Raw genomic sequence first — 13,184 nt, forward strand, 5'->3', positions numbered from 1 at the left:
ATTCTTCTCCTGTGCTGTTTTTCTCTTTGTCTGTTGAAATAATATGCGAATATCCAGCGTTGTTGATCACATGCGCCCCTCCTGACGCTCTGATTCTGTTGCTTGCCACAGGAGTAGGTATGGCACCAACAGGCAACAACATCCTGTCGCACGCTGTGCGGCGGCGGCCGGCGTCGGGGGCCACCACGTCACCGCGCACCACTCGTACAACCAGCCGCCGTCGTCCGCGGGACGACCCATTCACCTCCAGTGGGTCCCCTCGCATTGCGGCCTTCCTGGAAATGAGAGGGCAGACACCCTGGCGGAGGAGACCTCCGCCCTGGACCAGAACTCAGACACACACCACTGGACACCAGAACGATCCAGAGAGCAGCGGCAAGGCTGGCGCGTGCGAGGACCAGAGCGGCCTGGCCCGACGGCTGGTATCGCCAACTGCCGGTGTGGGCTCTGTCGTGAGGAAGCAGACACCTCGGCCCACGCGCTGATGCGGTGTCCCGCCCTGGTGCAACTGCCGGTTCCGAGTGCTCGGAACTATACACCCGACCCACGAGGACCTGCGCAGCATCGACGCAGTAGCGGCCCTGGGTGCCGCCTTCGTCCCCCTCCAGAGCCGGCAGGATACGCCCTAGGGCTGGAGGGAAACAACAACAACAACAACAACAACAGAGGACATGAACCCACTTAATGTGTTCAAACGCTACCGCGACAGCCGCAAGGTGCTCGAGTACCGGACGGAGCTGTTCAGCTCGTGTTGCGAGGTGCCATCGGCGTGGTGCCGGCGCAATATGAGCACGGTACGCTGCCGTGCGCCAGCTGCCTCAGTCTGCTGGCCAGCCCGGTGAGACGGCACCTCGCCGTCGCCGCCGGACGCTCAGGTAGGATCTCTGAGTGATGTGCTGAGCTCAGCTTGAAGTGAGTCACCCAGCAGCGACTGGAGCGGTCCGAGCGAGCCCGTGTACCGCCGCCAGTGTTTGGTCGTGTTTGGGGCCGTACGGCGCGGGTGATCTGTACGGGCGCGGCCGTATCGTAGCTAAGCACGACTTGACACTGTCCACCACGGGACCCGCCCATGTTGACGGCGTCGCAATGTACTCATTGATTGACTAGTGCTGCGCGACTGCTCGGAGTTGACCAGTTAACGTTTTGTAGGCTTTATTATCACTGGCGGAGGCGTGGGGACTGGGGAGTGTTTTCTATTCGTCAGTGTTTGCCGAGGCGAGGCTGCTTAATGCCGATTGTGACATGTTACTATGTATCCTCACGTGAAGTCGTCGGGTTATCTAACTTGGTTCATCAATAAATGGTGCGACCTACAAAGTGACAATGAGATGAAAACGACTGAGTCATCTTTATGGAAAAATGTCTGTGACGTATGTGAAAGCAGGTCATATTGGTGTGCAGGTCATACGAGGTCAACTGAGGTCACTGACCCAGGACTAAAACTGGTTATCCTAAGATAACTCGTAACGCTCGCAATACACTCGTTTTTCCGCGAAGCTCTAACTCCCATCAGGGGCCCGAACGGCGGCGGGCGGGGTTCCAACGTACCTCCGGCCCCTTCACCCGCACACCGCACACGGGCGAGAGTTCAGACAAATCAGAGGTCACTGGTCCTTTAAACATGTCAGGTAAGTGATTCCTTTCTGGGTACGTCAAAGGTCAATGACCCACATGACGGAGGTCAGAGGCCCGTGACGCGTCATTCATCTCAGTTCAGGTCAGATCTGAGTTAGGAGATGTGAGAGCTCAAGTTGAAGTGACACCTATGGCTAGCGATCTTCGGGGATAGGTCGAATGTGTGTGACCTGTAGGTACTAGAAAAGGTTAGAGGTCATTCATCCACCAAGGGCTTATATCAGGGGTCACTGGCCCGTTATGAAGATAGGTATGAGGTCGTAGACTCGTAATCCATCAATAGACATTAAACGGCCACTATCTATGAAGGAAATAGTAAAATCGATCGATTTGTAAAGGAATTGCTTCATTTGGAAGCATGCAGTTTGTTTACATTTTACGCGTCAATTATGTCATTGATGCGCCACAATACCTACCTGTCAGCCATATTGGAATACAAATGCTCGTTTTCTAAATACTCATTCTGGCTTTTCTAAGGCTTGCCGAGCTTAGAAATTTTTACCATTAAATTCAGAAGACAAAGTTGAGGGGTGATTTACGTTTTAACAAAAATTGAAGGGGTCCGCTCTCAAATGACCTTGACCTTTGACCCCTCATATCTCAGCCCCCAGAGCTTGCCGAACTTAGATAATTTAGGATATTAATAAGGGTGTCTAGATGCATCAGCTCACAAAATTTCATTAAAATCTGAGGGGTCCGCTGTAAAAGGGTCACGTGACCTCCACGTGGCTGCAAACTTTGACCTGACCTAACTTCCAGGTCAGGGCTTGCCGGGCTTAGATTTTATGCCCATCGTGCTCAGCAGGTCAACTTGCATCTGTGTGCAAATTTTGAGGTAATTCTGAGGGGTCCGCCCTCAATGACCTTGAACTTTGACCCCTAATATCTCAGCCCCCAGGGCTTGCCGAGCTTAGATAATTTTATTCTGTAATGACCAGGTCATGCTGAGTGGCTGGTGTAAATTTGGTGAGATTCTAAGGGGTCCGTTTTTATCATTTTTTCCATCGAATATGAATTTCGAATCTGAATTTGAATTTGAAGCTAAGTATCTAAACGTATACCACTTTGTGTCAAAATAGTTCATTCAAAGAAAGCTAAAAACAAATACAAAGAATTTTGTTTTCGCTGGAGGCTCAAGTTTTCAAATTTTATGAATGACGTCATAGGTTGATAAAGGAGATTCGCTAAGTGGTATTGATTGATCATTGATTATTATTTTCCGTCATGCACGTGTGTACTGAAAGATGAGGCCTGGTCGGAATCGGCTGACAGAACTTTGTCAGCCGAGAATAAGCCCCGCCCACACCACGCTGCTGATGGGCTTGTTCATAATCGGCTGACAGGAAACGTCAGCCCAGATGGCGCTGAGATGCTAAGATGGCGCTCGACAGATAGGGTTGAGAGTTGAGACTTGAGGAGAGGTAGCATTTTCGCGCTTTTTTCAACGACTATCTTCCGTTAGTCGTTACATTATATTTCTGAGGTTTATTTGCTGAGGCTATAGAAAAAATTACAGGATTGATAATTGAGGCGGTGCTGGCATTTCGATTTGTAGGTACTGTTTTAAGGCTGACTCGCACATTGCGCCATGAAAAAGAAATAATTGCTATCTTTCGCGAAAAATATTTAAAGGGACCCTCCCACCTTAACATTAGTTTTGAGTTGAGATAGCCAAGTTTGCGGCCAGGCTCAGAAACCACCATTTATCCTGGTTGCAACCCCCGCAGCTTTATGGTGTTCAAGAAATTTCTTCCTTTTACTTGCAGGGTGGGACCAGCGTGGTCCCTATCTCTTAACCATTACGGGAATCTGATGACGTCATCAGGCTTTCGAACGTCCGTTAAATGTTTGACTAAAACGTTTTGTAGCACGCGGTGGTATATGCTGCTTTGCGCGCAACAAATGCCGCACTTTCAAATAAAGTCGCTAGGAACAGCGGAGATCCCAAAAAGTAAACAAAAGTAAAAGTCTAATATCTTGAAAACCGGTGAATATTTTTCGATGAAATTTGGTAGATATTCGTTTTTGCTCTTTCTGAACCGAGCGACATCACTTTCATGCCAATTCATTAACTTTTTTGAAGGTGGGAGGGTCCCTTTAATACAAAATACGTCAAAAACATCGTATATAAAAACTAACCACCTGCACTATAAAGCTGCGCTTTGACTTACATGCGCCACTTTCGAGCCACTTTGAATTTCGGCTGACGTGCTGCTGCCTTCTCCCAGCAGCCGAAAAGCCGGCTGTCAGCAGAGGTATGACGTCACAGCGCGGGAAGGCGTGATACGTCATCAATATCTCAACCAATCAGGGGCTTGGATCTCAGCTGACAACAGCACAGCAGCCGATTCCGACCAGGCCTATGATGTTGAAGTCATGGTCCTTGGATTTTGAGTAAGTTATCTGGGTGTCATATGTAATATGGGCTTCAGCTTGTCTCAGTCCAGGGCCCAATCTTACCATTGCCGTCTATATATGGCCTTGAAAAGAGTTCTCTATATAGGTACCGTGCGTAAAAGTATTTATTTACTAGGTATTTAGTAGCACTGAGAGTTAACGGCATTGATCAAAAATATCCTTTTTATTTGCTTCTTGCTAATTTTACTATCCAATGGATTTGATAGCCCTGATGATTGTGAATGCTGCCTGCCATGAACGAATGAATAAATGGGTACCGAATAGTTAAAAATGTTACAGGAACGAATGAATAAATGGTATTACTACCGAATAGTTAAAAATGTTACCAAATGCTGTGAATGTGCATTTACAGAATTTGGTGAATGGTAAGATTGGGCCTAGGTGTGTAGAATGATCATGGATTAAGCATGGATTAGGTATTCCTGGATAGGACACTCCACTGATTCTCAGACTTCCCGACGGTGGCGGCGGATTTTTGGACGGCGAGGGCGTTGGCGCCATTTTAGCATTGCGTGCTATCAGCTATGGGCCAGTCTGCAAAACATGGCAGGGAGCTCGACAAGATTTTCGGGGCAGACAAAATCCTGCCCCGAATCAATGCTGAGTCAGAGGCAGCCCAATTCCCACCCCTAATGATGCAAATAATGTAGCGATATTAGATATAATGATGTAGGAAGCAGTGAGAAGCTGAGAAAATCACTTCTGTGTGACTGTGAAATTTTTTTACTTCTCCACCAGATTTTCCTGTTTCTGCCCCAATATTCCTGAAACCTGCCCCTATTTCTGCCCCGACCTGTGGTGTCTGCCCCGACGAGATCTCGTCGAAGCCTGCCACGTTTTGCAGACTGGGCTATGGGCGGAACGCGTCTTTGTATACTTTTATCGTTAATTGCTTAGGTTCCTGCAACTGATTCTGATGAAAAGTTTTGTGAACCTGGTAGAACAGGAATTGAGGAATGTCTTGAAAGTACCTATTATTTTCTCAGTAATAATTTAAGAAGTTGCTTAAATTCTGCTCACAAGTGAACGTTCGTGATTACAGCTGAAGAGCCAATGTTAGAATAAAGTGATGTTTTATGCAATAACATGAAAATAAGTTAATATTCATATTAAATTATCAATGGAGACGTGTCTAACTGCTGAGGAACGATGATATTTGGTGATAATTTGCATCGGCAAGGCAAGAATATCGCCTCAGTTTATGGGCATCAGGTAATGGTTCCGTATTTGATAGTGACTGAATGGAGCCAAAATTATTATTAAAAAAGAATAAAAATATGTTTCAAGTGTCTGAAATTGTGTCTTATGAGCTAAAGCTCGGTAATTTCGCTCTCCATTACCATGTTTTTAGCACGCACGCCAATGCGGCGCCCGGCGGCCGCCGGTACGCTCTCCACCAATGTTTTGGCGCTCCGCCACCAGGGCGGTCACTTGGTCCCCGGCGCTAGTGTTGAGGAATAGAAAGTGTCCTATCCAGGAATACTTCATCCATGGATTAAGTTCCTAGTTATTCCTAAAGGAATAGGCCCCTTATTCATTCCATGATTGTGTGGGTATTTGGGAGAGAGTGAAGGCGATCTGTTAAATATATGATAGTACCATTTACCCAAGGATTAGAACTACTTTCCAATCAAATGTGTTATCTTTTTTCATAATGCATTATATTTTAAAGATTCATAGGGTAGGTAATATGGGGCAAGTCAGCCACCTTAAGGGAAAATGCATGTTTCTCATTAGTTTTTTTTTTATAATATAAATGAATTTATCATGCTATTCAATTAATTGATCCCTTATCTTGAATGTATGCAAGAACTCACTCAGTGTTCTTGGTGAGGATAAGTTGGTCATTTTTGCAATTAAAAAAGGGGCTGCAAAAGTCATCTTACCCGGTATATGGCTGGCCTACAGGGTAAGAGGCCCAAGCTGCTTGTGTACAGTGTAAGATGGTAAGAGGCCCAAGCTGCTGGTGTAAGATGCCCTATATTAAGCCCAATGGGGATATCCTGTTACAAAATGCAAACATTGATGCTCAAAATAGCAGGTTTTAGCATCAACTTGTAACTTTTTCTCAAAGATAAGTCCTTCAGGCAGGCCTTACACATGTTTAGAGTTTCCTAATACAGAAACTGTACTTACACAAAAAGATAGCATGTAAGAGAGATAGGGCATCTATTCTAACCCCTTGCAACTGGTGGGCGTTTTACCCTGACACACATGTTGGAAAGATGAGGAATATAAACATGTGAGTAGCAACTAGGAATTATGACGCAGGTACTTGAATTACTAATAGCTGAATGTTTTGAAATTCACTATTTAAAATGTGTGGTTGTTGCTTTCTACAAATTATTCACTCATCAAACTACAGCAATCAAAATAAGGAAAGGAAAGACTACTTCTGTCAGCCACTTCTCCCAGATAAGCCTGACACACCTCAAATTTTGCTTCATGCCCCACAGCACTTAGGCTCCAAAGGAACGACAAACTATTAATTGTTTTGGTATTTTCTCAAATAAAGGGTGGTGGGCGTGTTACCCGACTAGGCGTCTTGTCCCTTACCCTATGAATTCTGAAAGTGATCCTCTTAATATTATATGTACCATTATTTTCACTTCATGTCATGCATTTCCACAACACTGTATTGTGAAGCTCATATTATTCTACAAGACAATTACTCCATGATGACTGGAATGTCTGAACCAGTAAGCTGCTTCATGAAAACAAAGAGTACTCATCTCCGTCTCTGATTGTTGCCCATCATCTCCTTCCATGCAGCAGAGGGCATCAACTTGCACTGCATGAGAGAGCAGCAGTGCAGCTCAAGACCACTCCTGCAACCGAGGATTGACAGGCATTGCTACGCGACCTGGGAGTAGCAGACCACATTCTGCCTCGGTCCACTCAGCCACAGAAGATACTGAGTGTTCTGCTGAAAGCCAGTAAGGGAGAGCTGTCATGGATGCATGTGGTGAAGAGGCGGGGAGACGTGCCAAGTGTGATGCTGTGGGAGGCACAATGTCGCCCGATGACTCCGCTCCGTCAGAGGCTGACGGATCCCGCGCGGTGGATGGGCAGAGAACTGACCGGAAAGCGACTGCGGCCGTCCAGCTCCACTCATTGGTCCCAGCCAGTGACTCGGACCATGTGTCAGTGACTGAGTCTCGTCTGCTGCCGCCACAGCACAGTGCGGTAGTGGAGGAGCGAACGGACGCGCCGCCAGAACAGTCTCCGGAGCTACCGGCTGGCGTCACCGTCAAATCGGAGCGATCATCGGACGGCGGCGGCGGAGCGCCCGACCCGGAATCGGAGGACCAGCTGACGCACATGGAGCTGGGGACCGTGTTCCGGGACACGCTGACTGGGCTACTGGCAGAGGACCCGTTGCTGAACGACCTGCCGGCCGTGCTGACGCCCGCCGAGCTGCGCTCGCTGACCGCTCTGGAGCGCGGCACGGCCATGGGGGTGCTGGTGAACCGCGGCCAGCGGCTGACGCGGGTCATCGTGCAGCGCACCGCCACCGTGCGCGACCTGAAGATGGCGCTGCGCAGCGCCGTGGAGCTCGAGCTGGCGCGCCGCGGCGGCCGGCGGCGCGCCATCAGCTGGCGGTACGTGTGGCGCGCCAACTGGCTCTCGTTCGGCGGCCAGCGGCTGAAGGACGATAACGCCCGACTGGAGGAGCTTGGTATAGGTAACCGGGCCGAGGTCCGGTTCGTGAAGAGGATCCGCGCCAAGCGAGGACAGCGCGACAAGAAGGGCGGCCAGGTGTGATCGGATACACTCAGGGTGAGTGACCGAGGAGGAACCGGTTGGGATGGCCTATTTGAATATCTGTGTTGTGTTTCTTGCCAGTGCATTGTGGCGTAGGCGTTGATTGCTATTATCAGTGTCATATTTTGAGGATCTACATTGTTTTGATTATTACCAAAAGTGAAACATCGTCTGTGTCAATATGGCGGAGCTTGCCTCGAGGTAAAACCTAACAATGTCATGTCATCAGTTTTTTAAGTGACTACTTTAAAGCGTGTTTTCTATGTTTGTGACAAAACTTTTATTTAGTATTTTAGTGTAAAGTAAAGTAACTATCCCTGAACATTTCTTGATGCACATGCATTTTGTGTTCTGAAGAAGCGTTATCTACTGGCATTTGTCGTTTTTATGTTCGAATCATCTTTGGCAGTACTTCATTTATTATGACGTCATGGGTGGTGGGCGGTGGCCCGACTTCACGATAAACAATCCTCCAAGCGATTGAGCGCTACCAAGAATCAGCTAACCGCACCCTCCCCCAACGACTGTTTATTTGCATGAACCTCAGGGGATTCCCCGGTTTCGCTTTAGACAAACGGCCATTGGTTAAGACTTGTTGGATGAGCAAGTGGAAATAAACACCCTGAGTGCTTGTTTCCGTTCGTGCTGCTCTGGTCGTTTGTATTCGTCGCTACCCGCTGCCCCAGGCGTGCTGCAGGACCACCATGTCTGCCATATAAAGTCCGCTGCGGCCGGTGTGAGTCAGTGTTGGGTCGGACGCCGCCGGGAGACTCACTGTTCCCTCGCTGCCGCCGCCGCGTGGGCCTCCACTGCCGCCGGATCACCGTCATGCTGCCGGTCTGTCTGCTGGTCTACTGCTGCCTGGCCACGGCTCGCTTCGGCTGGGCCAAACCATCACCAGGCGACGAGAGTGAGGACCGGGTGCGAAAGTTCATCGCCAAGAATTGGAGCGCTAGCCGACCGGCGCGGATGCCGAATGACGTGGTGAACGTGACGGTCAGCATATCAGACGTGTTTCTAGATTTTGATCTAGATGATGGTGATGCGGTGTGCAAACTGACATCCTGGTTTCGACTGGTATGGCGCGACTATCGACTCGACTGGTCCGATCAGCCGCTAATGAACGACACCACTGCTGTCAAGATCAGGCACAGCTTTAAGTGGGCTCCCACCATTCACTTTGTCGGAGTTGATGTGACCAGGAAGTCCCGCAGTATGATGTCGGAACTCGGCCAAGCCGTTGTGAATCGGACAGGAACCGTGATGATGGTGGTACCGGCTCAATTGTCTGTGCCTGTTCAGTACTTTGGAGCCCATTCCGAACGCAAGTGCATTTTTACCCTGACTTCGATGCTCACAAACCTGGATTTCATTGATCTTTGGACAAGACAGTCAAGATTTGATGTGGCTTCTGTTGGATCCCTAGTCACAGAAGCGTCGATTGAACGGAAAGAGATTACTCGTGAATGCTGTTCAAGGCCCTTTGCTGCGCTAGAATACACTATCGCTCTTTAGCTTTCCAAACGATACTCCGCTCGTTACGCCATGTGACAGTGTTTAATGATCGAAAGTTCATGTGAAGACTGTCAACTGGAACGCGACCTAACAAGGTGCAATGACCGATATCCTGGTCTCTGAGTGGTTAGCGCAATGTGGCATGTTTTGTTCTCGGAAGCTACCGCCATGAACATGTTAAAAACACGTGCCGTCGGCTTTGCTACGCCGTTCGCCACATTACTGTGCTTGTAGCTGGTGTTGAGATGCTGGTTAAGCAGTTTTGGGAGTTGGACCGATCGCTGTGTCCCGCTTCGAGCCTTTTCTGGTTAGATGCTTCTTTTGTTTGCTGTACTTGTCTAAGGCTACCATTGCCACGCGCTCTGCTGTCGATGTTTTTAAATGCTTGCAATATACTCAACGGTCGGGGTATTGAATTGTTTGAAAATTAGCGTCTCCCGAACTGCACTGATTTAATTTTAGGCAGACGTTTTGGTCCACCTTCGTCATCCGTAAATAGTTAGTGCCAAACGCATTAACTTTTTCCGTTTGGTCTCGTTCCTGGCCTTCCTGGTCTCGTTCGATGGCCAGTGCTTTGCGGGGCCCCTAAACCAATACGTCATTATCTTCTGGGTGGTAACCAGCACATTAGCCCATTTAACTCGACACGCTCACCAGTCCTGCTGACCACTTTCACTGGAGTGTAGGAAAAAAGACTATTGAAAGACTCTTACTTACACTGTTGTAATTGTACACGCCTTGCGCTGTTACCTAGCACACAATGAGACTGAACTTGCTGAGTTTGTATTTTGAATGAGTCACGACAGATAAGAAATATCGTTCTGTTAGCTGCCTTCTTGCTGGGTGTTTAAACGATCTGGCCTGACTATAGTCAAGAGCATGACAATGACAATAAATCATTGTTTCGATTATGTGACCAGCCGTTGACGTCAACCCTCTGTGGCCCCTCCGATATCGCGCTGTCCTTGCCTCGTGTTGACTGACTCCTCCGTTGCAGGCCATGTCCAGTAAGAAGAAACCTGCTCGCTTGTCTCGCGGCGGCAGCACGCCGCAGCACGCTGTCCCCGTATCTGATCAGTGGCACCACTGCGTCCAGTGTGACACCTGGCTGCCAGAACCGGCGTCGACGGTCAGTGCTGCCTGTCGCTCCTCCGCGCGGCTGCGTGCGCGCCGGACGGCTGTTGGCCAGTGGCTGGCTGCAGCCGGCACCGCAGCAGGCTGGCCGCCCGGCTGGGCGCGCGCGCTCTGTCTGGTACCGGCGCCAGGGCGGGCGCGCTGGGCCTGCGCGCTGGGGACCGGGTTCAGGTAGTGTCGCGGCCGGCGCCGCGCCGTCTGCCGCCTGTGGCCGCTGCCGGCCGGCACCGACAGCCCGCCGGCGGCTGTGGCAGTGCCGGAGCCGACGGCCGCCCGGCTGACACCGCTGGACGAGCCGCCCGCGCTGCGCCCGGTGACCGGAGCGCTGCTGCCGGCCGCTCGACTCCAACTCGCCCCCGACCGGGCGCTGCCGTTCGCCGGGACCGACCGCTTCCGGGAGCAGCTGGCGGTGGAGATGCGCGGGCTGGTGTTCGGCGTCGGCGACCGCTACGTCCTCCTTCATGGGCACACCCCTGACACTCACAGTCACCGAGGTAACCGAGGCCGGAGCGGAAGACGAACTGGCGTGCCGACTGGCGCGGCTAGCCGTGTCCGGCTCGGAGCCCCCAGCTGGCGTTGGGGACGGACCGGCCGCTGTTCCATCATCCCGGAAATCTGAGAGACGTGCGAATCTTGACGACCGACTGGTAGAGGTGGCGGAGGAGACTGAGCTAGTCGTATCTCTCTCTCAGAGCCGGCCCGCCGCCCACCCCCGCCACCGCGACTGGGAGGGGTGACGGGCACGCTCAATACCTGCGCTCGATGATCGATCAGGTGCTGAAGGAGTGGCGGCCTGACGACGCTCGGCCGGCGCTTGAGCTGCCTCGTGGTGTTCTACTCTGGGGCCCCTCCGGCACGGGGAAGAGCGCTCTGGCGACGGTACTGGCGGCGGAGTATGGCTCCAGGTTTCATCTGATCCGCGCGCCCAGCTGGCGAGCAAGTACCAAGGGCGGCACGGAGGAGAACCTGAGGAACAGCTTCGAGGCGGCGCGCCGCCACGTCCGGCCGTGCTGTTCATTGACATGTGGAGGCGGTGGCGGGCCGGTCGGACACCGGCTCGGAGCGTCATCGCCGGCTGCTCACTTGTCTCCTCTCGCTGCTGGACGATGCCGCCGGGGCTGGGGTGGCCGCCACCGCCGCGCCGGGCTCTCTGGACCCGGCCGTGCGCCGGCCGGCCGCCTGGACCGTGAGCTGGAGCTGACGGTGCCAGGACCGGCGGACAGGCAGAGATCCTCACCGCCCTGCTGCCCGACCGCCGGCCGACCAGCTGGCCGCCGTCGCCGCCGCCGCGCACGGCATGTAGGCGCCGATGCTGCGGCGGTGGTCAGTGAGGCCCGCTTCTAGCCACCGAGAGGAGCGAACACGAGCCGACGTCGACAGATCTAATGGCCGCGCTGCGCCGTGCAAACCCAGCGCCATGCGAGAGGTGCTCGTGGAGGGGCTGACGTTCGGTGGAAGGATATTGGAGGCCAGGAGGCTCTCAAAACTGAGACTGAAACAGGCTGTTGACGGCCCATCAACCACCCAGAGGCGTTCAAAAAGATCGGGGCGTCACAACCGCCGAAAGGCGTGCTGATGGACGGGCCGCCGGGCTGCTCCAAAACCATGATCGCCAAGGCGCTGGCTACAGAGAGCGGTCTCAACTTCATCTCATCAAGGGTCCGGAGCTCTTCAGCAAGTGGGTGGGAGAGTCGGAGCGGCCGTGCGGGAGGTATTCCGCCGCGCGCGTCAGTCGGCGCCCGCTGTCGTTCTTTGACGAGCTGGACGCTCTGGCGGTGCGTCGCGGTGACTCCGGGCGCCAGCAGTGTGGCTGAGCGCGTTCTGGCGCAGCTGCTGACTGAGATTGACGCGTCAGCGCGCTGCGTGACGTCACGTCGTGGCGGCGACCAACCGTCCCGATTGATCGACCCGGCGCTGCTGCGACCCGGCCGGCTCGACCACGTGGTCCACGTGCCGCTGCCAGACGCCGAGACACGCCGAGATCGGCCGCATTCGTCTGGCCGGGATGCCGACGGCGGCCGCCGTGACACCGCAGTGGCTGTCCGAGAGACCGAGGGCTACTCGGGCGCTGAGGTTTCCGCTGTCTGTCACGAGGCGGCGCTGCTGGGCTCGAGAGGTACGGAGGCCACCGTAGAGCTGGAAGACTTCCAGGCGGCGCTGCGCACTGTGCAGCCCCGGGTCACGGACTATGACCTGGTGTACAGACCATTTGCCGAAAATCACCGAAAACGGTAGGTATCTCAGGGGATCTGCTCGCACGTTTTGTTATGAAATACACATTGAGTGGAACTATGTATAATTTTGTGCATAGGTTGAGCCTTGATACGACCTGCATATCATTTGCAAAGGCACTATGGGGTCTGATTCAGTCTTCTTTCGAGCCAGCGAACTTCGATGTCAGGAATCAAAAAGGTCAGCCGTGTCACACACAGCAAATATAGCTTTTAGTCCGCTCGATACTCGGTGGTAAGATACAGTAACTGCATTTCCCTGCGCATTCACTCTTCAGTGACCACTGGTTCTCATTGAGTAGGTCCATGTGATTAGCACATTTGTCGATACTGAGGCCAGTTTTACCAACAGAAAATAGCCGCCTGCCGGAATTTTGCATAACGACCGCTTCACATACGGAGCGTAAACGCGCTGGGCACGTAAGCGGATAGGGCTTTACCTTTACCGTTTACCTTTACTGTTACCGTATGTGAAGCGGTCTTAAG

The 13,184-nt window shown here is 52.1% G+C and overlaps 1 protein-coding gene and 1 pseudogene across 5 annotated transcripts; both read left to right on the forward strand.

The window, feature by feature from the left end:
• Positions 1 to 2,722: 2,722 nt before the first annotated feature.
• Positions 2,723 to 10,399, forward strand: LOC122376157. 5 transcript variants are annotated; one of them, XM_043355876.1, is made up of 3 exons: positions 2,723 to 2,826; positions 3,864 to 4,029; positions 6,826 to 9,744. In XM_043355876.1, the coding sequence occupies exon 3, from the start codon at positions 7,006 to 7,008 to the stop codon at positions 7,816 to 7,818; it is 813 nt and encodes a 270-aa protein (XP_043211811.1). In that variant the 5' UTR covers positions 2,723 to 2,826; positions 3,864 to 4,029; positions 6,826 to 7,005; the 3' UTR covers positions 7,819 to 9,744. The 5 variants fall into 5 exon arrangements, with proteins under 5 accessions (XP_043211811.1, XP_043211809.1, XP_043211810.1 ...); XM_043355874.1 differs by lacking the exon at positions 2,723 to 2,826 and adding an exon at positions 10,331 to 10,399 and having other exon boundaries at positions 3,740 to 4,029; positions 6,826 to 7,833; XM_043355875.1 differs by lacking the exon at positions 2,723 to 2,826 and having other exon boundaries at positions 3,740 to 4,029; positions 6,826 to 7,833; positions 8,505 to 9,744.
• Positions 8,647 to 12,698, forward strand: LOC122376155 (annotated as a pseudogene).
• The last annotated feature ends 486 nt before the right edge of the window (positions 12,699 to 13,184 follow it).

Source organism: Amphibalanus amphitrite, unplaced genomic scaffold, assembly GCF_019059575.1.
Source record: "Amphibalanus amphitrite isolate SeventyFive unplaced genomic scaffold, NRLGWU_Aamphi_draft 002034F_arrow, whole genome shotgun sequence".
NCBI classification, from domain to species: Eukaryota; Metazoa; Arthropoda; class Thecostraca; order Balanomorpha; family Balanidae; genus Amphibalanus; species Amphibalanus amphitrite.

What these genes read in the sequence shown, in the direction of transcription:
- LOC122376157 (XM_043355876.1), top strand. Translation starts at nt 7,006, where the DNA reads ATGGATGCATGTGGTGAAGAGGCGGGGAGACGTGCCAAGTGTGATGCT.